This window comes from Falco rusticolus, chromosome 1 (genome assembly GCF_015220075.1).
Source record: "Falco rusticolus isolate bFalRus1 chromosome 1, bFalRus1.pri, whole genome shotgun sequence".
Lineage (NCBI taxonomy): Eukaryota > Metazoa > Chordata > Aves > Falconiformes > Falconidae > Falco > Falco rusticolus.
The window spans coordinates 4,559,257-4,587,100 of record NC_051187.1 but is presented as its reverse complement, the minus strand read 5'-3'; the positions used below and the strand labels follow the sequence as shown (position 1 = coordinate 4,587,100).

The window sequence follows — 27,844 nt, the reverse complement described above, 5'->3', positions numbered from 1 at the left end:
GTATCTTCTCACTGAAAAAATATTCAGTGTCAGTTACTGGTCCTATACACAAGTTCTAGTGCTTAAAAGCCATTTTATTTAGGATTGCTGGTGATAATATGGCTGATGCATTGAAAATGTCGTTTTGTTACTCATACATCTATTTGTCTATATAAAATATTCTGCTTCTAGAAATGCCTAACTTCGTTGCGATGAGTATATCTTAATACTGCTGCAGTCAGTTGAATTCAGGCTGTTCCAAGCTGAATGTATCATACCCTGTTTTCTTTCACTTTCTTTCTTTAAATTTGCAGCAGCACTTCATGGATAGCAGAATACCGTGCTTAGTGGTAGCTGCAAAGTCCGACTTGCATGAAGTTAGACAGGAATATAGTATTTCTCCTGCTGAATTCTGCAAAAAACACAAAATGCCTCCACCTCAAGCCTTTACTTGTAATACTGTTGATATGCCGAGTAAGGATATCTTTGTTAAACTGACAACTATGGCAATGTATCCGTAAGTACTTGAACCATTATATTTTTCATATTGCATGGGTCATGCACAATACCACTGCATGTCATTGTTAACCATGAGGATGGAACTGCCTCACTGAGATTTAGCAACAGAGAGACTTAAGTGAGTCTGAGTAGAAACTTCAAAGTATTTGAAATAGAGAAAGTTGGTGTATATATATGTATCTCCAACATATAAATCAGTGTCAGCTATTGTTGCTAAGGTATTTTTTAAAGAATACACTAGTTCATCCTGCTCATGTTGCAAATTCAAATGAATATGTAGAGTTCTGTTTGGTCCTTATTGTGGATGCGTAACTTAACATGTCAGTATTCATATCGTGGTATTTTTGAGATACTTGTGAATATATTGTACTGTAATCCTTGTTAATAGCTCAACTTGATGGTTGATTACAAGTATGTCACTTTGGTGAACAACAGTTTCCCCAATGCACTGCTTGAAGGCTTTTTCATTTTCAGGGTGTTTATTACTATGTACTCAGGTCATTAATTTAATAGATCTTACATTTTTTTATAGAATTTCTGTAGAAACACCTTTTGGGCTTCAGTTGCAAGACACTTGACCTCACATTCTTCACTACACGTCTCACTGTTGCTAAGTTCACTTTGCATCTTTTTTGGTGGGTGGAGCTTTTAATGTGGTGATGAACTACATAAATATTAACAGCAGATGGAGTCTAGTATGACAGCTGGCATTTGCTTTAAATTATATAGAACTGATGTCACTTTCACCCAAAATAATAGGATTTTTATTTTAATATTTGAAACTGAATTTATTGAATTAGATTTGTAAAGCTTTTGTTTTTGTTCTCTTGTATTTATTTTGTAGTGCTGGAATACTGGGAAACCACTAAAGTGTAGCACCGACCAAATGTCTGTCATATCAATATTCCTGCTTCTCCCTTAGTTTTCAAGCATGTGTGTTTGTTAGGGTGGCAAAAGCAGGGATAACTGTCACTTTGTAAAGTGTGCATTCAAAGTGGTAGAAAATGTGGCTTACTTTCCTTTGAAAAAGGGGTGTTATCTATTGCTGTGCAGACATACTCAGAAATCTTCAGATGCTTTCATTCAAACTTAATTCAGCAAACATTTTCATTCACGTTTGTACTTTCCTATTAAGATCTGTACGTGGTGGTAATGCCAAAATATCCAAGACATGGAACATCTAACCTTAAAATTCTGCACAGCAGTAGTTGTACCCTTGCTTCCCCGGTGTATTTTTTTCTCCTCTCCTTACTCATTCAAATGTACCTTTTATTCCTAAATCTCTCTCGGTTGTGGCACAGTCCTAATGTGCACCTGATTTTATGAGCAAGATTTCAACTCCTGTCCTTCTGTGTGTTTTCGCAGCCATGCCCGGTTACGCTGTATGTGCGCCTGCAACAGGTGTACATTTTGCATCTGTCAGAACTTCCTCAACTCAGACTTGCTGCAATCTGTAAAGAACAAACTCTTCACTGCAGTTCTTAACAGGTCCTTAACTTTATTTACTAGGTACCAGGTGTGCTTTTAAAATAAAGGTTTTTTGAAAAAGCAATTGGTAACCTTATATACTGCAGGTTTTTCACTCCATAACCACTAAATAGGCAGATACTTACTGTAATAATTGTCATAGAATTGTCAAAATTTGTTTAACTTGAAGAAGGTACTTTAGGTCTTTTGAGCTTAGTCCAATGATTTCTTTGAAATATTACCAATTTGGTAGTTGATTCAGGCACTTAGTGATTGCAAAAATACTGCTGAGGAATTAGGACTGTGTTTTTAGGGAACTGGTGATACAAGTTAAGTAGTGTCTGTAAATCTGTGTGACATGTCCCACTTGAGACATTATAGGTTTGTTTAGTATTGATTAGAGGTAGTGCCTCTTAGATAGCAGTTACACAGATATTAGCATAATGGCACGGCTTGACTTACAGCACCATCATATAACATATTACGTGTTTATAATTGCAAGTTTGATATTTGGCAATTCATAGAATTTCTCTGTGTGTGTTATGCTTGGTTTACACAAAAAGTGGGTATATTAAAAGAGTAATTAGTGCGCTTAACATCCAATTCCTCTCTGAATAGAATGCAGCATGTAAGAAGTGGTAAAAGGTTAAACACTTGCAGATACTTTGGAAAAAACAATTGGTAAAGAGAGAGAACTGTTTTTCAGCATTGAAAACAGTGCTATACCCTGTCCTGTGTGTACTGCAGGCAGTTTTTGACACACGATTTACTAACACCTCAGCACTTGTCATTGCACCCCAGCAAATGGGAGTTCAAACCGAACAATGTTTGTAGTGCGGTGGTTCCATTGTTTGTAGCCTTCTTGGAGGCAGCTGTGATAAATGTGGTAAATGTATGTATTTGAAGGCCATGGTTAGAATATCCTGACATGCTCTTGGGTTCATGCATGTTACTACTTTTTACTGCTTTCAGATGCAGCCACTCCGAATGAGAGCAGCTGTCTCCTTTAAATGCAAGTTACACACACATAGGAGGCTTGCTGATATCCCCATCCTACAGTATTGAACATCACTGAGAAATACCACTGTAATCCAAGATAAAAGTGTGAACCACAGAGTGAGAATTCAAAGAAGGATGAAAAACTCATTAGCTTAGGAAGAGACTGAATGAGACTGTTTATGCTGCATCTCTTCTATAGCAGTCATCCCTTAGACAAAAATTCCTTGAAACAGCAATCTCTTTATATATTGTCACACTAAAACATCATTCAGTAGTCACTACTAGAAAATCCCAAGTCTTAATCATTGAGGCTGAAGTCACCTCTGTAACACATCTTCCTTTTTTGGAATGATTATGAGTTGCTGCGTTAGCTGCTGTGGCTTGTTTCTCTGTTGTACGGGCCTGTGGGGTTTTTCAGTCCTGCACTAGACATTGCACTTTGTTCCTCTGAAATACTGTCAAGGACTTGAGGTATTGAAATCTTTTAATGAGAAGTCTCAGGATGCTGTCATTCCACACCTTGTCATCAGAGAGTGTGGAATAAACATAGGATTCTTCCACTGCCTAAAAAAGCCTGTAATTCAAGGTAAAGAGAATTCCTCATATACTTTCCACTGACCCTAGAGAAAGGAAGAATTATTTGCAAGAATCTTTGTCTGTAGTCACTCTGTTAGTCACTAGGGGTTTGTTGCAGGTTTCCAGCATGCTCACTTCATCTCACCAATTATTTTCCTAGTTAGCTCTTCAGAGGTGTTACCTTACCAAACACACTGTTGCTACAGGTTATTCACCATTCAGTACATTAACTATTTAAAACTACATATATAGTAGAGCTGAGTTACCTGTAAACAAGAGGGAATAGCTCCTAATTGTAGAGTTAGAAGGGTAGAGATGGTTTTCTTCTTTAAAAATGTTAGGTCCTTAGATGTGTTTTTAATCTAATGATTTGTGATTAGATTAGAGAAAGCATTTGAATCAAGGATTTTCTGATGTAGTTAGTTTAAATAACTTTTCTTATTTTGCCTTTACAAGTGCTTACCATTAGATCACGTAGTTGGGCACAAAGTTAAGATAACTGATGGGTGAAGGAGTTTTCTCAAGAGTACTTCATTCTCCTGATCCCTTCCAATTCTGAACCTTTAGACAGTGGAAGTAGGTGAACTGAATTTTTTTCATATTGGGATCCCTTTATGTATTATTTGTTGCTAAGTAATACTTAAACACTGTTACTAAGGCAAAATATGCTACCGCATTTGAATATTCCCACCTTTGTAATTAAAGGAAGAACATTGCCTCTGTGCAGCTGAAAAACCTGTTCATGCCCACCTTCAGTTTCTCTTCTATGGGCAAACTTCAGAGCCTCTCCCGAGGGTTTGTAGGCTAATGTGGAAGTTCAGTTTGAAGACGTTTATTGTGCAGGAATGGGATTGTTGGTTTGAACTACCCAGGATCACGCTTTATTGGCTCTTTGAGGAAGAAGGCACTGCATTCAAAGCACTTACACATGCATGTATGAGACTTGTTACTATCCTTTAGGTGTTTGTTTGTATTTGTCTGGCTGGCACTTAATCTCTTTTTACTACATTGTTTTTCTCTTCCTAAAAGCAAGGTTTCTGCTTATGTCATTCTAACTCTTTCTTTAATGATGAGCTTGGATTTTTGGCTTTTTTGTTTGTTTTTTTTTAACTCCAGAGCATCAATTTTAAGTGTGGTTTTCTGCGTTCTTGGTTTTAAATCATTCAGTTGCCTTTTGCTTGTATAGTAGTGGCATTTTTCTGTCAGCTAAGTTCATTTCAAAATAAAATTTTCTAATGCATGAGAATTGTGTTGTTCAGTGAGGAAGAGTTCTTGGAGCATGTTTTTGTTCCCTCTGAAGTTTTTGAATGTTGTGGAATAGAAGTCAAGTTCTACTTGCATATAAAACATGATTGTTTCACAAATTATTTGTAAGATACTTATTTTTCTATGAAAACCATCCTTCTATAAAATTAAAGTTAAGACATTTTCCTGTAATAATGGGAAAGTTTTAGGAGTATAACTCGTGATTTTTTTTTTCCACTGTGCAGTGTATGCAGATTATTTTTTCAAAACGGTAGTATTTTGCCATTAAATCTAATTGCAGAAAGCTGTCCCTATACTTAAGTGTCCCCCAAATCAGGACAGTATAACAATATTTTGTTTACCTATTTACTTCTTTCTCTAAACTGCTTAATGACCCATACTGAGTAGAAATTTGCAAAGCTGTGTCCCCTGATTTCTTTCCAAATAGAATATATTGAATTGGCATTTTACCTTCTTTTTAGGCTTTGTAGATAATAAGATGCACTTGGAACTTGTCACATTTTAGATGACTAATACATGGGGGAAAACTCTTAATTGCTGGAGTTCGTTTGCATCCTAGAAAAATGTGTGCCTGAAGGGAAGCTGCAGCATCTTGCGTATGTTACGCGGTGTTTTTGGAATTCAATTGCTTATATTTTATTGTTAGAACCTATTGTCTGTCAGAGCAGGCTGCTGCTGCCGCTTGCTGGCTGCATTAACTTGCTTATAATTTTGGTGTGAGTGGCCATGTGACTAGCCTGTTGGCCTCACCACTGTGCTTTTAAAATGCTTTTGTAGTTAATACAGGAATGTTTTTGAACTTTTATAGTTAAGGTTAAACCTTCCCAGACTTGGGATTCTTGTGCTGCTGACTTAGGGAAAAGTGTCAGTATTGGCCCATAACTCAGCATTTTCTGTGTGTAACCATGACAGGCATGCTCAGTTAACCTCTTGATAAGTGCATGTTGCAAACTTCTTGTGAGTTGTTAAAGCCTCTTAAATGAACAACTGTAGAGATTTCAGAGGTCTTACTCGACAAGGGACAAATTACTTGACTCACTATTAAGGGTAGGTTGAATGAAATCTTTTTTATTTTTCCAAAATGTGCATTAAAATCTGAGTCTTAGGTTGAAGGTAAAATTTCTAGACTTTCTTATCTATGTGGAACTAATTTTATAATTAAATACATCCCAAATTTATTTGGGAGGTTTGAAAGTTAGTTATTACTTACAAGCAAGAGTTTCAAATACAGCTTCATTTATGGAGTCCTAACTACTACTGTCTGTGTGTATATGTGCACATCCATATACACGTTTTACCCTTGGAGAGAGTATTTTTTCTAATTCAGAGTTACTCTTTAACTAGCAAGGCAGTAATAATTTCTATCACTGGTGAAAATTAGCTTCATAAACACAACTACACTGAAATAAAATTTTAACATTATTTATTGAAGTGGTAGAATTTTCCAGTATGTATTGAGAAGCTTTTCTGCATTACAGCCACCTTCGTGTCAAAGAACCTGTGCTAGAAACAAGCATCGATCCTTTTTTATTATTTCAGATTTTTTTTCCCTTTAATGGCAGCTAAACAATATTAAGGATCAAGGTTGCAAAAATTGCATTTATGACAGCATAAGGAACACTTTAAGGGAGAAAAATAGGAGTTATTTTTCAAAGATGTAAAGCAATTATTTATCCATAGCGTTCTGAATTTCAGTAAGTGTTCTTGGAGTTTTGAGTTGAGATGTTCAGAGGGCCCTAATCATTTCCTGTTGAAGTCAGTAGATTTCAGGTTATAGGACAAATCCCTGCTTTGATTTAGTTCCTTTATTTAAATGAAAGAGTCTGTTACTGTTAGGTTTAGAAAAGGGATCAGAGCCAATTTACTCTCCCTTTAGACATTAAAAGAGGATTTTATCATGACTGGAGTATATATTAATTGTTTTTAAAAGGCTGAAGCATGCTCAGTGTGATTCTTGCATACCATTAGGTATGGACACGTGCAAAAGTCAAGGCAAATTATAGATAGAAATCAGAAAACCTAGAAGTATGGGAGAGAGTGCTTTATGAGGCAATTCAAAAGCATTCATTTGCAATTTAAACAGTGATTTGCACATCTAAAGGGATGTTTTTTAAATTATACAAATAGTTGGGCGTTTCAATTAACCAAATTAAACTTGAGAGTTGTTAGTTATACGAATACTCACCCAACAGAACTTGCCACGTAATCTATTGAAAACATGTTACATTACAAGTGATTTATTTTACATACACAGATAAGTTTTATCATTTACTGATGTGAAGAAAAGGGTTTTTACAGTCTGTTAGTAAAAAACCCACCACATGTAATGATAAAACACAGTCTTTAATTGAATTATCAACAGTAATGAGATCTTGTCAGTTTTGGGGCTGATGTGTTGGAGTCATTCCAATGTGCTTGGCACAGGTACTCTAGCTCATGCATATGGTGCAGGAGTATTGCAGTATCCTGTGGGCACATGAAAATTGAGACTTTGGGGATGGAGTGGGAAAAGATTCAGTTTCTTAAGCAGTTTTCTTTGTCCTTAAAGCAATGGCATTTAGGTACTTAAAAGCATATATTTTATTTAGCTTACCAAAAGTACAAACTCCATTTATTTTTGTTTTTCCCCCAAGCACTATGTTTTTAACAACTGCACAAAAATGGGGGACTAGATGGTTAAAAATTATAAACCCTCTGGGCTTTGTTATTTGAGCATATTTGAGACACTCGCTGTTGTTGAGCCATGCTATGAACTGCAAACTGTGCATGTGTGTAAAAAGGTTAAGATCCTACATAGATGAGTTGGGGGCCATGCTGTTAGCAGACGAGGAGAGCAGTATTATGCAGCAGGTGCACGCCGTCAACTCTGTAGAAGATTCCATCTTCATGGAGTCATCTCTTGGTCCACGTTTACTTGAAGACAGGTAACAACAGCCAAACTAAGGTGACCTTGCCATTGCCTTCTCCCTTTCTTCCCATCAGCAAACCACCTGATATCTAGTTTGCAGAGAGTTTGTCAAAACTAGCTGCAGAAGAACTAATGCTTGCAGGAATTGACAAATTTGATCTGTTCCATAACCCAGCAAGATACTTTTTTAAAAGATTAGGATTTTTTAGAGACCAGCTGTGTTTCGCGGTTTATGCACCAAAGAGCCAGTTCTTCAGCATGTAGTATGACAGTACACTGATCTATACGGCTTATATTGCTCCTGCAAATGTCTGCTAAAGAATATCCTAAACTGGTTTTGTGCATTTTGATAGCAAGTAACAACTCCTGCTTTATTAAACAGCTTGTATGCCATAGCTCTGCAGTTTACACTGTATGACCTCTCGTGCACCGTGTATGTTTTAGGATCTCTGTATGCTCCTTCTACTTAATACTTTTGCAGCTTTCACCAAGTAACCTGTGACGATTAATACAGGCTAAAATACTTAGGCTAGCAAAGTTCTGTTTTAAGTTCTATCTTAAACAAAAGCAGACAAAAAAACCCCTTTACTATTGTTTAGGAACTTGTGCTTTGAATTATGGCATTTATGGTAACTTGTTTTAAATGGTAGCTCCTGCTTTATGGTAAGCTGTCATACTTGAGACTACTTTTGAGGTTGGCTAGCCGTGTTTAACTGAGCATGCTCACAGACTTCTTGCAATATTTGGGAGAGTTGGGTCATTGGCTGTCTCTACTGTCATGCAAGATGTGGCTTTTTATGTCATATAGTCACTTCATATTGTTGTTACATCTTGTCTTTTTCTGTTGATGCCATTGTCACTGCTTGTTTCACTAGCACTTTAGCTTTCAGCTTGGTATTGGATGACTGTTTCTATTGCTGTTCTTGTGACTGTACTGGGAAGAAAGGGATTTACAAATGCTCCTTTTGATTCTAGCTTTTGGAAAAATATTACTTGCTACTTGTCAGTAGACTTTTTTTTGAAAGAAGTATAAGTAGATACTCAACAGGAATAGAAAGTTTTTCATGGAAAAGCAGAAATACACAAACTCAACATTTTAAAAAAAGGATTGTGCTGGACAGAGTTGTTCTCACTATGGGTTATTAATTATTTGCTAGCTATTTTTGTTTTCCTTTTCTGAATGCTTGCTGGTATTCTCAAAGATGACACACTGCCCTCCCTACATTCATGACTAAAGATCTGCCCCTGCATTTCTCTTCAGCCGTGTGAGCTCTCTGACTTCAGTGAGATCTACTTATGTCATCAGGGCTGCAGATCAAATCCTAAGCTTTTAAGAAAAGTAAGATGACTGTATAAGTATTTGTAAGGCTGAACTGTAAGCTGCTTGCCTGTGACAAGTGTAGTGATGAATTTCCAAAAGCAGAGTAGTTTAGCACAAGTTGTCTGGTATTCCTGTCATGGAATTAACCTGGTTTCATATGTGTGTTAAATTTTAGGCATGTGACACAAGCGGACCTCAAGAGTTCTACATTTTGGCTCCGAGCAAGTTTTGGTGCTACTGTCTTTGCAGTTTTGGGTTTTGCTATGTACAAAGCATTATTAAAGCAACGATGATCTGAGAAGAAGCACATCTGGCCCTACCAAATAAAAAACCCAAACTTTTATGTACATTCTGAATGCTTTAAATTCTGCTAGAAATATTTATATATGCAGAGTTACTTTATTAATATTTGTAATTCATGCATAAGATTATTTTAAATTATAGCTCTAACTACAGTATTGCATAATGCGTGGGGAAAAAATTGCATCTTAACAGCCAGCTAAAATGGCTTGACTTGTGAGGCCAAAAGGGAATTTGTTGTAAATAACCTGTACATATTAAAGCAGTAAGACATTGCTTCCCAACAAGCTGTTCAAAATACTGTTCTTAGATGTTTCATCATGGTGACACACTAGTGTATAGTTGAAGTTCATTTTCGGTAGAGAGTAGGTTTAACTCGAGGATCATACTTCCTCAAGGATTGCTTATTTATTTACATTGATCTGAAGTGACTTCATCTTTTTTGGACTATAAGCTACACCAGGCAGAATTTGTGATTTTCATTCTCATCTATTCTTTTTAACTCGTGAACAAATTTCCTCACTAATTACGTATTTCAAGACAAAGTCACTGTTGCCATCCTGGCCTATGATTTTGTATGTTACATGACCAGTGACATATTTAGCATTCTGATTTTTCTTTTAAAAGGAAACCATAAACTTCAAAACCTGCCAGATCAACTTCATATGCTGTATGTAATTTGTGGTTTTCAGTTTCCACTATGTTGTTTTATAACCCTTACGAATCAGATAAGCAAATTTGTATATTATAAATGTTTATAATTTGAAAAGTGTTGCCGTTTAATTTCTCACATCTGTCAATCATACCTGCTGAAAGCTGTGTATAAGATAAAAATAAAATAGTACACAGTGCCTATTCTACTGTAGTATGTTAGTTGCATGGATCACAGTGCATTCTGTAACTGGCTAAATTACCTATAGACACAGCTTTTTTAATGATCAATAAGTCAAATATTATTTCCTCATGACAAGCCTATTTTTCCATTGCTGGCCTTTTCAAGTATTTCAATAAAATAACTGTGTACTGTGTGTGTGTTTATATTTTTCTTTTTTTTTCTTTCCCTCCTTCCCCTGCCCTGAAAGGTGGTCCTTATAAAACCTTGTCCTTCATCCAAGAGAATACTGTCAGTTGTTGGAGCTTAAATATCTTGGCTGTGCAGTTTCTTTGCTTCATCTTACGACTGTGTTGCTTCCATTAGAGGTTTATTTCAGATTTTTATCAGAAAAGTGACTTCTGTGATATTGTAAAGCAGTAACACAAATGCATAGTCAACCATGAACTTTGTCTTTACTGTCAAGGGCAAAATCGAACTGAAGAGGAGAGCAAATAGTTCAGTGGGTTGTTTGGGAAAGCCAGTGCCTGTCTATTACACTGACCTCCCAGAAAAGCAAGGTGAGAGGAGCTGAATGAGAGAGTTTTATCACCAGAAGATTAGGAAGCTCCCAGTCTGTAAACTATTACACTCTGTCTAGAAAATTACTTACTTTCTTAAAAGTTTTTGACGAGAAGAGGGCTAATACTTTTCTGGGGAGGTGTATATGCTCTTATTTAAAATCTTACTTTCCCTGGGAAAGTGATGGTTGGAGACCACCTCTGTATCCTCCCTCCTGCTGGGTAACTGGAGACCACAGAAATTGGATTCCCCCACATTCAGCTTTTCCTAGGACTGAATCTGTCTTTGTGTCCTGTTCCAGCTCCCTACCCATCTCAGTGCCTGCCTGCTAGTGATGCTCCCATATGTCAGTGTCTGTCCTGTACTGGGAAGCCTGGAACTGGACACCGTACAGGACGGTCTCACAAGTGCCAGTTACTGAATGTGATGTGGATGGTGCTTGTGGAAGGTGTGTCACATAGCTGAACAGTATTTCCTGCCCTTTTTCTGTGAGATGTCTTCTGATACCCATGGTGCAGAAAATAAATCCGTTAGTGTTGTGTAGAGCTTTTGAGCTGATGACCCGAGCAAGCAAATGTTTCCCAGTCCTTGAATTTTTACAGTACGATTCACGAGCTTGTGGTGCCATGCAGCAATGGCACTTGGAAGAGCCAGAAGGTGCATGATGTGTTCTTGGGGACTGACAGATACCTTGGGGGGTTTGTGTTTGGTTTTTTTTTTTCTTTTGTTTAAGTGCAACATACCTGCCTTGGTAGAGGGAGACCAGATTGTGATAGAAAATAAGAAGGAAGACCGCTGTGATAGTGCAAGTTAATATGCAGGGATCTTTGCACACTTGGGGCTGTTGATCTTGTAGCATCCAAGCAAGCAGGGAAGGCTGGATACTCTGACGCTTTGAGAGTTTCCCTTTTGTTTTCCTAATAGGAAATTCTCACCTAGCAGATCTTAGCACTGCTGATTATGACCACACACACCCCCCCCAATGCACTTCTGAAAGGCTATTTCAGGACTCCATTTATCAAAATCTATCTCAGACTGCCACTGTACGGATGGTGAAGTGTCTCTGAGAGGCTGACGGCCCGGAGCACTGCCTGGCCTCGCCGAGGTCAGGGTCCTGGGGGGGAGGTCTGCTCTATTAAACCAGTCAGCAGCTGTGGGTTCCAAAACGCTTCCAAATCCCTGATACCGCGCTCTGGATGCTCGGTGACGGTTCCCACACACCTGTCATATTATTATATTAACGACACAGCTCATCACCTGCGCCAGGTACTGGAGGGTTGTGGCTGCTGTTCCAATGAGCCGCTTCTGTTTCATCCCGCCGGGAGGGAGCTTGTGCTGGATTTCTCCGTGGGGGAGCCCGGTGGGACGCCCGGGACCCCCCGGAGCAGGTGGCGCAGCGCGGCCCCAGGGCGCGGGGCTGCGGCAGGGGCGGCTCGGGGGGGCGGCCCGGCCTCGGACTGGCTGACGGAATCGTTTGCTGTAAAGGGCAGCTCCCAGGTCGCTACCGCGGTGAGTAACCGCGTGATAATTAAGCACGGTGTCGCCTGGAGAGGCGCCTCGCGGTGGCTGTTGCAGGCGGCACCGCGCCGGGGGACCTGCGGCGGCCCGCCGGTTCGCGCCACGGGGCGGCGGGAGCGGGCGCCAGGGGGCGCGCTGCGGCCGAGCTGACAGGGCAGTGGGCACGGCGGCGGGAGCGCGGCGCCTCGGCTCTGCCCTGAGGGGCGGCTCCGGCAGCGCAACCCCCGCCCTGCTCGGACACCGGCGGGGCAGGGCCGCGGTGGGCGCCCCCCCGCCCTGCTCGGACACCGGCGGGGCAGGGCCGCGGTGGGCGCCCCCCCGCCCTGCTCGGACACCGGCGGGGCAGGGCCGCGGTGGGCGCCCCCCCGCCCTGCTCGGACACCGGCGGGGCAGGGCCGCGGTGGGCGCCCCCCCGCCCTGCTCGGACACCGGCGGGGCAGGGCCGCGGTGGGCGCCCCCCCGCCCTGCTCGGACACCGGCGGGGCAGGGCCGCGGTGGGCGCCCCCTCGCCCAGCGCGGAGGCCCGACGGCCCCTGAGGAAAAGGCGGGCCGGGCGCGGCGGGAAAGGCCGCAGCCCTGAGGGGAGGCGCTGCCACCGGCCGGGCCTCCCAGCGCGCAGGTGAGCGGCACAGGTCGCTGCGCTCCTTTATAGAACCGGGCCTTCTCCAGTGGCTTAGGGGGAGGAATTTGCTTAGCCTGAAAGTTGGGGAGAGAGCCCAAGTCCTGGAATTGAAGTGCTGCGGCTCTGCTGGGGCGAGTGGCCTCAGGGAAACCCGTGTGGCTGTGCCACCTATGCAAGAGTTAGGGTCTTCACTGAACCACTGGCCGAGGCCTCCTGGATCCTATGAGGATTATAGTCACCGTGAGGGGAAAGTCTTCTACTCACGGAGCACATGAAGGAGAAAGTCCAAGGAGCTGAGCTATTGCTGTTGAGTGCTGCTTGGTAGGGAGAGGGAGCAGCCCAGTCAGCTCTGCTCACTCTGGCTCCTTAACGGTGATTTCTTTCCTCTGAACCTATCAGTTTCCTGACAACTTTTTCTGTTGTATCTTCCAAAACCAGACTCCATATCCTCTTCCCATTCAGTCTGCTGTGGGAATCGCCTGGCCGTGGTGTAAAGTCACTGGGAGGAACAAAGACCTCAATTCATCTTCCTTGGAGACACATCCTTCACCCCTCAGCTTTGACCTCCCGTCTGAAAGCTTGTCAGTTCAGGATTAGTTGTAAGCATGACTTGATTTTATGTTGGAAATTAACCTTGAGTTAAAAATTGGTCTCCATTTCAAACAATTCTTTTAATTTTCAATGGAGCTACCATGTGTGCGGTGATCCCATCAGGTGACAGTTAAAAAGGAGCAGAGACTTATCTTCAGTACTGTAGGGCTGACCAACAGATAGGAGAGCTCCCTCTTAACACAACCACCCAAAAAAGGATTAATGACAAATTTAATTATTTCCCCAGCTATAACCAAAAAGGCAATTGGAACCAGTTGCAACCAATAACAGCTACTGGGGCGGAAAAGAGCTGTAGGTGGAAAGACTAGAGTCTACTTTTTCAGTGCTGGACTTGAAAAATTTCTAAGTGTAACATGGGGAATAGGAGGTTAGAAGGATAGCCTTTCAACACAAATTAGAAATCAGAGAAGAGGTTGGAGCTTATTTTTTCTCACCACTCCTTCTTCATGTATCCATGAACCAGGGAGTCTAACTCACACTGATCTTGTTAGCCCAGCCACAAGCATTACCATTGACACTGAAAGAGCTCTTTGCCACTGTTGCCTCCTGGGCACAGCTTAAACTGCAATCTCATACTGTCTGTGGTCCTTAAAGATTTTTTGCCATTTTCATGAAGGGGTTAATCCGACTGGTCTGAGCCAGTCCCAACATTGTGCTATCTAACTTCTTGCTAGGGTTGTGTTTGTGTGCAGTGTTCTTGGCTTCTAGTCCAAAATACTGTATTTTGCTTCAGAAGTCGCCTTCCAGGGCTGGCTGGCTAGCTAAGTGCCGGTACATTAATCAGGCTGGGTAAGTTGGTCCATTTAGTTCCAGTTGTGAGAGCTGGGCAGTTTTGTAAAAGCCCTTTGGGGCTACTTTGGGTGGAAAAAGGACCCATGAACAAAGTTTTGATCTGCTCCAGGAGGCTTAGCTAACAGATGTTGGCTAGGTCCCTACTTTGAGGGCTTTTTGTTGTATATTCACGAGCTGACCTTTTTAGACACTTCCAATGCAGGAAGGACGTATATCCTACATTTTGTGTGCAGTAGTAGGAATGTAAAAGGTTGCCTACTTGACTGAATGGGAAAATGGTTTGGGGTTTATTATCTCAAGTTCTTTCTGGCTAAGTTTCTTCCAAAGCCCTTCTGTCTTCTGTCAGCATCTGCTCTGTGGTGGCCTACAGTTCCCTAGTTTCTCTAGCAATTACTGTTTTCCAAGGTAGAGTCACCAGGGTATGCAGTAGGGAGAAATGACAGTCTAAATTAAGAGGCTCTCACAGACTTGGAAGATGATAATTTGTCTGTAACAAAACCCCTCATTAGAATACTGTTAATTTCCTTTCTGTGACAATTATAGCACAGCACTAGCTCATATGTGCAATGTGCAGAGATATTTCCCTGAAAAAAACCCTATCGTTACCACTAGTGAAAAGCATTCCTTAGAGAAGAAAAATGAATTTCTAATTTTGCAGCAGTTTTCCAGTTTAGTAGGAGTTCAGTGTTAAGGTAAGGTCTGGGGGGTTCTCGCTGTTTATTGCATTTATATTAGGCTTCATGGTTAGCATTTTCCTGCTAGCATCTGGAATCAGAGGCGACACAGAGCTTTTGACACGGCAGTCCCCAACTGTGTGAAACCTGTTACCCCTGAAATTCAGCTCATTTATTCTCTCTTTACTTTAACAACTCGCTTCCCTCCTCCCTACAGACATCTTTAAATGATTGCTGTTTCTTTCTGTTGGCATAGCATATTTTTGCTTATCCATCTGTTTTGAAGTTTTGATGAGGTTTAGTTTTTCAATCAAAAAGAAATTGTTTTTATAATAGCTGTTTAGTGCCTGGGATGTTTTGGCAGGGGTGGTGTTGTATGAGTAAAGTGGGTTAGTGCTTCTCAAAAGCACTGGATGTGGTAGCGCCTATTCTTACGCTTTGGGAGAGCAGGCTGGGCAGGCTCTAGACAAGCGAGAAGTGGGTGCTATGTTCAAGGAATCACCTTTAAACCTGAAGAAGGTCTGCTCTGTTTAACCAATGATGACAGCTGTGGTCATTAAGGGGAAAGAAGCCCTCTCATTCGTCAGTTGCACTGGAGACCCCTGGAGAGCTTTTATTTTGTTGTTATTTTCCCGCCTGCATACCGAGGTGGAAAAGTTCTGCTCTTCAGGTCCAAAGGTCCTAGGTTTACTTCTTGCATTTGCTTTAAAAGTTTAGCTGACCTCTTCAAAATACTGGAAGGAACATTTCTTGGAAAAGTATCTTTTGGCTAGGATTGTGATCTGCTGGGCTCAGAACCATGAACAGAGGGAATTTTAAATTTAAATTTTTAACCATAGGCTCCTTGAAGATAACAGATTCCTTTCTAATGTTTGTTCGGGATGGGGCATCTGGGCAGTACTACAAAATGAGATTATCTTCTTAACTCTTTCATTTGTTCCCAAAATACAGATCATTTGCAGGATTGAGGTCTCCTGCTGGTTTTGCTAAGGGATCAGATCAGGTGATGGAGGAGATCATTCCCTTTGCCTGACTTGATCAGCTGCGTGGGATGATATTTTAGCCCTTGGCCCTGACCTTAAGTTAGTGCCAGCTGCGCTGGATGCTGAGATGTGGAAACCTGCTGTTCTCTGGTGGCTGTGGGTAAGTGTAGCTCATGTGGGCATATGGGAAGAACTTGGCACCGTTCCCCTTTTCCTGCAGAAAAATCTTTTAGTAACTAAGAAGCTAGGAGCCAGTGGCTAAAAGCATGGACCTGTGTGGTTCCCATCATTGTGTGGGACAAATTTGATCTGGATCAAAAGTAATACACAGTACGGAGCTCATGACAGCTGTGGATGGGGGAGATGATCTCTGCTGCATGCTCTGCTAGTGCTGCATGGAGGATCCCATTCTCGTTCCAGAGGTCTCCTATGTGGAATCTTTTGCTTTTTTTGTTGTTAGTTTTTAAAACAAATTTGTAGAGAAAAAAGGGACTTTGGCTTGCTTCTGGCCTTGCAGCTGAGGTGGGTCTGGTCTGGTGTTGGAGCTCTTGCATCAAGAAAACATGACCTGCAGTGCCGGACCCTCTCTGCTCCAGCTCCGGGCTCTGTCTGGCTTCAGCTGTAGGTGTAGCAGGAAGCAGAGGCGCTGGCACCATGCGGATCAGCCTGGTTCTGCTCGCCCTGCCCCCTTGCCAACCTGCTATTTCTGTACTTGATTGAAAGAAGCTAAAACTGCTGGATTTGTGCCTTCGGTCGAGGCATTCCTTAAGTTCCTTGTCCAGGCTCCAGATGGTTAAGATACCCATCTTGACATATAGGAACAAATAATTACGGTAAAAAATGTGCAACCCCACACCAGCCCCCGGCTGTGAGACTCCCCGGGACGGGGAAGTTTGCTCTGCGGAAAGCCCCCCCTCGCCACCTGCGCAGCGGCGGGCGGGAGCGCTGAGACCGACCGGGCCCCGCCGCAGGGGCTGCCCGCTGCCGCCGCCGGGGCGCCCCGAGGGGAGGCGGTGCCCAGGCGGGCCGCACCGCCTTCCGCGGCCAAGGGGCGACCCAGGGCTCCCCCCCCGCGTCGTGTCACCGCCCAGCCCGCATCCCCGGCCGCGCTGCAGCTGCCGGCGGTGCCCGCCGGAGCCCCCGGGGACGCGCAGCTCCCCCGCGCCGGGAAGGGCGGGCCGCCCCCCGGGCCGGGCCGGCGGGGCTGGGGGAGGCGCCGGCCCTGGCCGGGGCGGGGGGCAGGCAGCGCCCGGCCGCAGGGGCGGGCGGCGGGGAGGGGTCACCTGCCCCGCGCGGAGCCGGCCGCCGGGATGCCGCCCGCCAGCGCTGCCCGCGCTAATTGGATGTCCCTGGATGGAGGATTTCCTCCGCTCCCGGCTGCGGGAGTCATGAAGGCAGGCTGGGCTGCGCTTGAAAGTTTGCCAAGCAGCAGCTAGGTTTAATTTCTTTACGGATCTGAGGAGAAGGGGGGGGGGGGGGCGGGGGCTGGAGGGGGACCGCTTCCAAGCATGGGAGACAGGCTGCCGGAGCCTCACGCCAGCTCTTCCCCCGCTGTGGCTGCCAGCTCGGAGGCGGAAGAAATCGAGGTGCTGGACTCCGAGGATGTCCTACCTATGGCCGCGGAGGATGTAAGTTTCCTGTGCTCGGTGTCTTCCCCCCTTTCCCCCCGGCCGGGTTAATCGGCTCAAGCTATTTATAGACGAAGCCCGGGGTGGGGGAAGGAATGGGGCTGGTGACCCTCTGGGGGCAAGGGAAAGCCGCCGTCCCCGCCACCCTGCGCGCCCCTCGCCGCCGGCCACTGCGGGCTGTGCCCGTCCCCGGGGCCGCAGCCCGGGCAGCCCCGGCGGCAGCGGCCGGACAGGCTCGGTCCGCTCCGTGCCCGCGGGAGCCGCGCCGCCGGGGCGATGCTGGCTCACAGCGGGCTGCGGCTGGGCGGGCTGGACAGGGGCTGACGCCTGGGCTTGAGGGGCTTCCCGGGGACAGAGAGCTTCTCCAGGGTCCCACCCGCCCGGAGGCTGACAGATGTGAAAAACGCTCCCGCTCTCGGAAGCCTGTTTCCTCTTCCAGCCCCCAGCAAGAAACAGCTGAGGAAGTTTTTTCCCCGGCTCGGCAGGGCAGATAGCTTCTCTCCATCCTCCGAGCTCTGATTGCACCTGAGGGTGGGATAACTTGGCACCGGGTCTCTGCCTCTGCTCATCCAGCCTAGAAGGACACCAAGTGGTCCTGCGTGCTTTGAATCTGCTCCTGTCAGGCGGAGCAGCAAAGCCTGCAGAGCTGAGGCGGTAGTTCTGCATCTACCGGTCCTGGAGGCTGCAGCTCGCTGTGCACCTGTCTGGGAGGGAGTGAACGCGCACAGATCCTGCATTCCTGGTGCATCCCAGGAGTGCTCGCAGCTCTCCTTCCCAGCAAACTCTGCTGGGATGAGGACTGTGCAAAGTCTCTGCTTAATCTGCAGAGGTAAGTGCAGGGTCTGTTCCTGCCTACGGAGGCATGAAGCAGTGGTACTAAATGTCTCTAAAGCCGGCGCTGTCTCGGGTCTTGCACCAGTATGAAAGGGACCCTTGTGAACTAAGCCTCCAGCAATGGTGCGTCCCTTTTCCCCTCTACTTTTATGACACTGCTGGAGGAACCCGCATGGGGCTGCCTAGGGGCAGTGCCTGCTTCTCATCCCCCAGCCCTTCCTTCTGCATCACCTAGAATTCGGTTGCCGTTGGATTTTCCTCCCAGAGGGTAGCGGAGGAAGTGCAATTGCCTGGTAGAGCTGCATTCCCAAGGCTGTATTCCTGAGCACTGTACAGTCAGGAGGGAACGTGTGATGCAGTTTTACCTCTGCTACAGCACTGCCAGACGGTCCTAAGAGGAGCATACCTAAGATGCCCCTAAGAGGGGCATCCATAGCTTTCACTCCCAAAGGGTGGCTTTCCAGGAGCTTTCACAGTCCAGGTTTCCAAATCCCGGTGCTTGCTTACCTCAGACTGACCTTTCCTTCTCTGACAAATTTTGTGCTTGTCTGGATGGTCTACAGGAAAGATTCCCTGTTGTGATTCATATGAGCCCCTTGGAGTTACTCCAGCCTCTACACGAATGCAGCCATTAGTGATTCAATCCTGCCAGTGGCCTGGGAGATGCTGGAGCACTCAGTGCCTGGCAGGATTGGGCTCCTGAGACAGGAGAGACACTATGAGCTTCCCTTGGTAAAATCTAGATTCTCATCCTAGTTCTGCTACTGACTTGCTGCTTGACCTTGAGGTAGGACAGCTTGGGTTTGATCCAGCCTGCAGTGTCTCACCGTTACTTAGGCTGGGATCTGCATTGTTATTTGACTCTGGTACCTTGTTTTCTGCAAGCAACAAAATGGAGCTGGAGCCCGCAGCTACATTGGTTATGGGAAGCTGCTGAGACCTGGCAATAGATGATGTGACAGAAGCCTGAGGTATTGTATATCGTCTGCAAGTCAGAAGAGCAGGAAGTGGTGTAGATGCCCTCCTCCTCCTCCTCAGCCAAGATTTCCTGCTGAAACAAGCAGGCTACAGAGCATCATCTCTGAAAATTCAAACTGCTCTCTGCTAGGACTATGCTCCCCTGAGACCTAACTGGGGGTTGGTTTTCTGTTGTTGCTATTACATTGGAAAGCTCGATGTAAGCTCTCTGGCTTGCCCAGCAAGAGCTGACAAAAGGTCAGTTGTTTATGTGTTATTAACCGCAAAAATACTGCGTAGTGGACGTTCGGCTGTCACAGTCTTGACAGTGTATAAAAGCTCAGCTATGATGTCATTACAGCTCTCGGAGCAGTGTCCTACAAAGCCAGGATTCAGGCAGTCCCAGAATGTTCTGTTTAAAAGACTGGGCTGATTTATGGTGATAAATTGGAGTTTATAAATGGATATAGGCATGGGGAGGAGGGGACCCAGCAACTTAACAGATTAAATGGACTTCAGTGGCCTAATATCCCACTGTCTCTCCAGTCAATTCTGCTTTCAATCTGCCTACCATGTGAAAGGAAACTTTCTTCCAAGACTAGATAAGACTCTCACTAGAGCTCTGCTTTGCATATGGCACAGTGAGGGGATTGCTTCTGTGAGTCTGATGTTTGTTATTTTACTCATTTTGCTTTTCTGGGAAAGTGAATGCATCAGAAACAAAGTGTTGTGCTAAACAGCACTTCAGATAGGAGAGCTGAAAATCTGCAAGGTCTTTTCTGGGGACCCCAAGCCAGTGGTTACCTCACTGTTGCCCCATGGAAGTTGCTCTCCTTTGGCTGTCACCCAAACCCAGGAGAGATGAGAGAGAGCCTTAAACAATTCATTAGGAATTTAATCTGTTCTGTGAGACAGTGAGGCAGCAAGCCTGGAATCAGAGGGGTGACTTGACATCAGGCTTTCTACAAAGCATAGATCGGAGCCAGTTGCTAGCTTGTTTTTTTCTATTCCCAAGCGGCAATGACTTGTGGAGTGTTCACATGGTTGTCAGTGTTGAAGTAGAGCTCTGTCTTACACAGAGCTTTTAAAGCAGATCTGCTAGAACAAAACTTGTGGGGTAAATCCTTGTCATGGGCTCTCTCCAGCCTTCCACCCTCCCACCTTGTGCAAGAGGAATTACCTGTTTTTCAGATGTGGACATGTGAGGCTCAAAGAACTGGCGGGTTATCAAAGACCTTGCAGCAAGTCCCGGCCAGAGCTGGGAGCAGGCAGCAGGCAAGGCTCTGACAGCCCAGCAAGGCGGTCTGTGGGTCAGTGTTGGGCCAGAGGATCTCAGAAAGTGATCTGAAAGACCATTGCTAGTTCCTCCCTCCCCTCAGTATACACCGAGCTTTCTTCATCTCTGTGAGTAAAAAAGCCTTTTATTCCTTGCTTGCCCACAAGCAGACAAAGCAGCAGAAAAGAGAATTAACACATGAATGTTCTGAGTTCATCCTAATTTGGATTTGTAAGTGAAAACTGTCTTCCCTGTGGTTGGTAGATTCCCTCTGCCTCCTCCCCCGGAAGGGTAGGTGATTCTGGGATGAAGAAGGATGTTGGGAATGGCACTAAATCATTTAATTATTTCTCTATTCAAATATACTTCTACAGTTTACTGCATGTTAATGTCGTTGCTCTTATACCTTCTTTTTCTTCTTTTTCCTCCCTTATGCATTGCCTCTCAGCACTGGAAAGCCCTGTTTGATCAGGTATGTGAATAACTGATGTATTGTCTCTGTCTCGTGAGCAGAGTCTAACCTCGAGTTAATTTTCCCTGTACTAGATTTTCCTTGCATTTAAAATACAGCCTAGGATGCTCCATGCTCCCAGTTCCCAAGATGCTGGCATGCAAGTCATAATTACCACTGCTGCTTTGGGCCTTTCTCTCAGTTCCTTTTCAGAGTAGCCAGGGACAGAGGTGGGCCCAGCCTGGCCATCCCTTACTACAGCGCGCAGGGTCTGATCCGAGGTGCTGCAGCAGGTGCTCAGCTTGCTACCAGTTGCACTCTCCTGGCTCTGTGGGTTAAAGGATCTTTGACTCTGAGGCAGGCAAACTAGGACCTGTAAAACCAGTGCTGGATTCTTTGAAATGGCTCCCCAGCTGCTAAACTGACTTCTGCGGGATTGCATCCTCCAGGGAAGGACCTGCTGCTTTAAACTTGCACAGAATTAGCAGAGTATCTGCTTCCGTACCAAAGGCTGTGGTTGTGTCAGGTAAATGCCTTGGGTCAGATCTGTAGCCGGGTGAATCAGCACAGCTCTGTAGAGCTGAGTTATAGCTGCTATGAATTTGGGTTGTGGATTCTAGTTTGTGAATTATGCTTTTAGCTGCTCTGACGTGTTTGCTTTGTGGTGTTCCTTCCATCTGCCAGGATGGAATGTGAAGCTGCTATAAACTGAAGGATTTTTCTAGGGTTGACTTGCTTCTAAACTGAGTGCTGAGTTCTAAAGAGAGTGCTGCTTTTGATGTCATAAACTTTTGTGCTGTTGTGTGTGCGTGTAAATGTCACCTTCTGTAAGGGAGCTTACTCTGATGCTGGCATCGTCCTGGCAGTACTAAAGTTCAGATGGGATTTCATCCCTGCTTTATGAGGCGATAATCTTGCTTCAGTGTCTGGCTGAACTGCAAAGCCAAAAGCTGTGGTGTGGTCTCTGTGAAAGGATGTCCTTGGTACCCTGGGGGTCCCGTTATCATTCAGCTAATAACTGGACTGCCTGTTCTGATGAGTGCTCGTTTCTACCCGGTTAGCCGTGACTGACTGCTTATCCACGTGTCTGGACTGCAGTACATTTGTTGTTGTACAGTCAAGCAAGCTGGCAGCTGGGAATTGGGTTACTATAATTGTTGATCATACCTAGATTGTGCGGTGTATTTGAATTTGTTGGGGCTTGTAGGGTATGCTGCCACTCAAAAGGTGGATGCAAGATAAATTGCTTGTGGTCTGGGTGGAATGTTTGTTTCAGCCACTTTGAATTCTCCTCCGTCTCGAATGTTGGCCTTCATCTGGAGTCTGATTCTACAAGCATCCTTTGAAGTCATTGAGCCCTTGTGGGATGGGGCTCTTGGCTGGTAGCTACTTTGGGCTCAAAGAGAGGAATCTGTAATTTCCCACTGGACTTGCTTGAATAGTTGATGGGTTTTTTCCTTCTTTTTTTCTTTTTAAGGGAGGGGAGAGTTTGACATCTGGATTTACAGAACATTACCCGAGTAACAAGGGAATGGGCTGTAAAGGCAGGCCTTCAATAATTAGCTATGTTTCAATTAGGGCTGCAGCTGAAATTTAAGCCTTGTCTGTAAGGCTTTATTATCAAAGAGAATGCAACCTGTGACAACTAGTCTAAGTCCTGAATAAATCAATAACGTCCTTGTTGCCTGTGGGCAAAGCCAAGGAGCTGATGTCTTCCTTGAGTGTTATATCAGCAATGCAATGCAATTAGCCCTGCCGTGAATTTGCAAGATGCTGTTTGTCGTGGAACAAGGTTGCTATTCCCAGCAGCTCTGTGCTGGTAGGAGCAGGGAGTGTTTTGTTTAGCACTGATTGGCATCCATGTGAAACATGAGGACAGTCTTACTACCTAAAGAAAGCCTGTGTGTTGAAACTCAGAACAGTTGCAGCTCTCCCTGGGAGATATGACCTGGCCTTATGTGTACTTAGAGCGGGAATGGGTGGCCGAAGATTCACGTGCCCTGTGCATTCGTGACTCATGGGCTGGGATTGAAGTTTGATAGCCACCCTCTCAGCTAAGACACGTGGGCCTCTGCATTCACCACCTCCCAGGAGAGCAACAGAGCAAGAGAAGGCTCTGGAGAAAGAGTTAGAGCAGTTGGGAATTCACAGGCAGGGAGTCTGCAAGGCTCTTGTTTCTAGGGTGGTGGAGTATGACAGCAAACAGTGTGAGGGGAGGGTTCAGCAATTTCCCTCTAGCCTTTGAGGAGGAAAAGAAATTATTAATGCCTTTTTTTTTTTTTTCCTGTGGGTAGATTTTTAAAAAATACTTCTATTTAGATTTACTTATAAAAAATCAGGTTTCTATTTAGACATACAAAATTAAAGGGTTTGTGTTTTTTTAATGACCCCTTCCAACATCTTAGATTAAAAATTCAAAACTTCTTGATGAAAAATGCTGCTCAGCCATGGAACAGTGCTTTTTGCTTGTTTATTTTGGGGGTGAGGAGTGACTGACAATGCTTTCTGGAGGAGTTTATCTAAGCTGGTATGCTGGGAACTCTGACTCAAGCCAGTATCTCCAGCCACTTGCAGAGTGCTTCTTTTCAAGAAGTAAAAGAAAAATTTGTCAGCAGATCCAGAACTACTTCCTAGGCTTTGAAGTACAAAGAAGCCCCTCCCAGGGCAAAGTCCTGGCTACACTGAAGCAAGTACCAAATCCCTCCTGCATTTAGTGGGGTCAGCACTTCACCCAACAGTTTGGGAGCAGGCAGACTCACAGATTTTCAGTGCTGCAGCCAGGCAGTTACAGTACAGCTGCGGCTTCATACTGTGCTTACGAGATGTGTTTATTATGAGGCCATGGCCCTCGGGCAGCTCTAACTCACTTTTATATGGGAACTTTTATAGGGATTCATACATTTATTTATTGTGCTCATAAACACCCTCCACCCCCGCACACACATTAGCTCCGCATCTGCTGCCTTCTGCAGAGCCTGTACTGTCGTTGAGCTCTCTGTGCTGTCTCCGAGCTCTGAGCAGAGCAAGGCATTGCCTCTCTCCATTGCTCCGTGATCACTTGGGGGGTTTTCATCATTTGTTCTTCACTGGCCAAAAAACCATTGTTTTGTTCATCTTCTGGTAAAGTTCAAAGTGCGACAATCCCAGGAGCAGGTTCTGACAGTTTCACGCTTCTCTGTGCTAATAAGATCCCTTATTAATGGCCTTGCATGCAGACATGAGAACATCTCGCTGTCCTTGTTGAAGCAAAGTTGTCTGAGGGTTAGAGAGTGAGTCTGCAGATGAGTCTCCCGAGGGGCTGTTCCTGCTTTGCTGTGTCCTTTCTAGGGCCTTGGGTGCCCTTCTTTGCCTCCATGTCCCCGGTGCCCCTGCTTTAGAGATGACTGCAGCTAATCGGTATTATCCAGCCCTTGGCTGTGCTGGGTGAAAGGTGCTATCTAGGAGGACAATGTTCATTTTTAGGACAGACCTGCCTTCTGAAGGTGGCTTTTAGCCATGTTAGATGCCAAGAGCTTGTACCACCTTCTCTATTTCCCCATCCCCCTATGGCTGCTGAGATTTCAAGGGTGAATTAACATTATCAGCCCTCATCTTGAAGTTCTCACTTCTTCTCACCCATACCCTGGTTTGTAGTCATGACAACAAACTTGTTTTAAATAGACACACACAAAACTCTTCAAAAAGACCCTCCTCACTGGCTCAGCACCTTGATCCTATCACTTGTCAATCCAGGCTGTGTTTTTGTTGCAGCTGCTTTAGAAATCCTGGATTCCTTCCTGAGACTTGTACGTGGGTGTGATGGCAACAGATGAACAGAGTTTATGGGGAATGCAGAGAGATGCCAAGTTACCCAGTGTGTGTAGGCAGCTAATGGAAAACCTGAGCTCAGAAACAAGGCTGTAGAGGTATCCTGGACCAGACGTGCACTTGCCAGGAAGAGTTCAGTTGCTGACACTACCAGTAGTGGGTGCAGCTGAACCTGCTCTGCCATAGTCTCATAAAACATTGAAATATGCTTGAAAATATGCTGACTTTGCAGCCTTCTTAAATCCAGGGCTGGTTCCTGCACGATGGAGCTTGCAAAGCGGTCCGTAAAATCAGGCTAGCTATTATCATGGTTGGTGGTAACTGAGAAAAGGAATTGTTTTGAACTCAATGATCTTTTATGTTAACTGTGTCCCTTTTCTCTGGGTGGCCTTTAACATGGGCAGGACAAGCGATTTCCCACACTGTAAGACATTCCAGTTTGTTTACTGGGGCACTGTTGAGCTAAACATCACACCTCACTTTGAGAAGTTCCCCTGACTATTGTTGCTGGCTAAACCCTGCCAGCTGTGGCTGGAACACCTTGCCAGGCAGGTCTTTCTGAGCTCTAGGCAGTGACTTGTGCCTGGAGATTTTAGCACTTTCTCGGACAAATTGCTTGGGTCTTATTGCTGGTTTGTGTTGGTTACTGCGAGCAGGAGGAGCCAAAACTACAAGGTGAAGAATAGGAAACAATGGCAGTGAGAGCAGCAGTAGAGGCAGGGGGTTGAGCACAGGGTTGTATGCAACCTTGAAGCCATTGCCTGAAGTTTTTACTATTGCTGCCTTTTTAGAGTAGTGTTTGTCAGGATGTATGTCTGCATTTAAGTGGAGTAGTGCTGCAAAGAGGAGGTTATAGGAACTGGAATTAGGAAATGGTCATAGACTTGCTACTTCATCTCCTGATGTGAGCTGGAGAATCAGAGGTACTGGTGGGAAGACTGTCCATGGTGATAACAGATTAGCATCCAGGCCCTAAAAACAGAGTCTGCCTCATCTGCTATATTAGACGCCTCTGTGAGCATGACAAGAAATTTGCCCCCTTCTCCCCCTCCACCAAGCCGTGCATTGTAAAGGGGAAAGACACTTTAAAAGCTACAAGGGTCTCTTGGCAATGCACAGAGGGGGTTCTGCATCTGCCCCACGCCTTGAAGTCTAATCACATTTACAGTTGTCAGCGTGGGCTGCTGGAGGAGATGAAAGGCAGAGGACAAGGAGGGAGAATAGATTAGTCTCAAGCAGAGGGCACTGGGAGTGCACCTGCTTCTGCTCTGCTACCTTGAGGAGGGGCGGCAACAGCAGCTGGGCATGTGTCATCTGCTGCTTTTTGAGGCGCCCAGCCATGGAGCACACGATTAATGACTCAAGGGGCTGGGCTTTTGTGAGCGATAAAAGCCCTGGGATTTAGGCAGGGCTCTCAGGCCTTTTTTTTTTTTTTTTTTTTTCTGAGCAGTGCCATTACTTTACATTTTTCAAGTGGTGTTTTGGTCGCAGGGAGCTGCTGTCTGCAGCCACAATGCTTCCCTTTCTCCTCTCTCCCCAAACTGGGCTGACCTTTGTCATGCAGCATTAACCCTTTGACTCCTTCACTTTGGGTTATAGGGTTGGGGAAAAGAAAGTCTCCCTTCAAATTCATTGCCCTGTGGGCAGACTTGAAGGGAAGAATGGGCTGGTAAGAGAGGATCTGTTTTTGCTGAAGGAGATTGGCTTGCTGATGTTGTCTGGATTATCAACCCCTCACTGCCCTCTTCCAGAGGCTCTTTTGCATACAGCAGCCCCCAGGAGAGAGGGGAGGGGAACTTATCCTTCCTTTGGTCAAGGAGGGAAACTGAGGCATTCAGCGGTGAATAGATGTCTGGGAGACTATTCCCTTTGTAGGGTCATGTCCTGTCCTTTACCGTGCCTGGATTAGTCTGTGTCTGTCCCCAGTGTTGTTACAGTGAATGGCATCGTCCCAGCACTTCAGGGCTTATACCCAGATTTGGCTTTTGGCCATGATACCCTGGAGTGATGACTCGGCATGAAAAAGCTACATGGAGGTCATTAATGACCTTCCCACCTCTTGCAGGATGAACAGCGAAAATTCCCCGACTTCCTCCTTAATCTTCTAATACCTCTGTACATTGAACACCAGCCAGCCCTTGAGCTGGATGTGGGTCTCTGAGATTGTCAGTATTTACACCTTCCCTACAGTGTGAAAGGTTTGTCATCAGCTATTCCATTTCCCTTTTCCCTGGCTATTTGGATACTATTCTCTCCAATCCCACCAGCCTGTAATGCAGACTGTTGGCTTTGCCTAGTGCAAAACGTTGGGAGTAGAAGCCGCCAATATGAACCAGACATCAGCAGTGTAGCAAACACAGCACTGTTAAGCTTGTGCTGGTAGAAGACTGCATCTCCTGAAATGTTTCAAGGAGTCATAACAAGCACACCGAAAAGCACATGGAGGCTGAGTCACTCTTATACAGCCCGTGAGTTACTGGCAGCTTGATGTCTCTGGATTTGTAAAAGCCTCAGGAGGCTTCCTACTCATTACACATTTGTGTACCTTCCACGTCTGAGCTGCCTGGAAACCTGCGTGTTAAGAGTGCAGTGTCTGAGAGGAATGGCAAGCTTCATTCAGACCGTTGTGTATCTCTGTTGCCTCCTGATCCCAGCTGCAGTGGGAGGCTTTGGTAGTGTGCTGTGCTGTTTCAGCTGAACATGCGGGATGGTTTTTAAGCACATAGATCCTTGCTAATGTATTGTTCACAAATCCTGTCTTGCATGTAGAAAATCAGTGAAGCAATAAAAACATTTAAGCCGCGTGTTTAAAAAGAAAGGGAGGAAAAAGCCATAAACACAGAGTGGATTGATGCTGTTCTGCAAATCAGCTGGTGCATTGTGCTCTGTGGCTGTGTGCTCTGTTACAACAGAGAAGGGGAAGAGAGCATCCTGTCTCCAGAGGAACAAACCAGCTGCTTAG

The 27,844-nt window shown here is 45.0% G+C and overlaps 2 protein-coding genes and 1 long non-coding RNA gene across 14 annotated transcripts in view; all 3 read left to right on the top strand.

Annotated features, from left to right (window-relative positions):
- RHOT1 (ras homolog family member T1) overlaps positions 1-10,363 on the top strand; it is a 31,641-nt gene extending 21,278 nt beyond the window's left edge. For 3 of the 8 annotated variants that reach the window (XM_037406038.1, XM_037406021.1, XM_037406065.1), the window contains exons 18-21: positions 294-496; positions 1,864-1,986; positions 7,587-7,730; positions 9,211-10,363. In XM_037406038.1, the coding sequence (XP_037261935.1) occupies positions 294-496; positions 1,864-1,986; positions 7,587-7,730; positions 9,211-9,328 (588 nt within the window). In that variant the 3' untranslated portion in view covers positions 9,329-10,363. Of the gene's footprint in view, positions 1-293; positions 497-1,030; positions 1,134-1,863; positions 1,987-7,586; positions 7,731-9,210 lie in introns of those variants that run through there. The other 5 variants (XM_037406031.1, XR_005107108.1, XR_005107102.1 and 2 more) reach the window with 5 other exon arrangements.
- On the top strand, positions 1,993-6,307 carry LOC119156405. The gene is made up of 2 exons (XR_005107126.1): positions 1,993-5,857; positions 5,913-6,307. It is a non-coding gene; the product is annotated as an uncharacterized LOC119156405 (long non-coding RNA).
- Positions 10,364-17,430: 7,067 nt separating the features above from the next.
- Positions 17,431-27,844, top strand: part of RHBDL3 (rhomboid like 3) — a 74,369-nt gene continuing 63,955 nt past the window's right edge. For 2 of the 5 annotated variants that reach the window (XM_037405970.1, XM_037405958.1), the window contains exons 1-3: positions 17,443-17,557; positions 19,277-19,362; positions 21,073-21,096. Coding sequence is in view for 3 of the 5 variants with exons in the window: in XM_037405942.1 (XP_037261839.1) it covers positions 17,438-17,557; positions 21,073-21,096 (144 nt within the window). In the remaining 2 variants the exon portion in view is untranslated. Of the gene's footprint in view, positions 17,558-19,276; positions 19,363-21,072; positions 21,097-27,844 lie in introns of all 5 variants that reach the window. The other 3 variants (XM_037405942.1, XM_037405937.1, XM_037405950.1) reach the window with 2 other exon arrangements.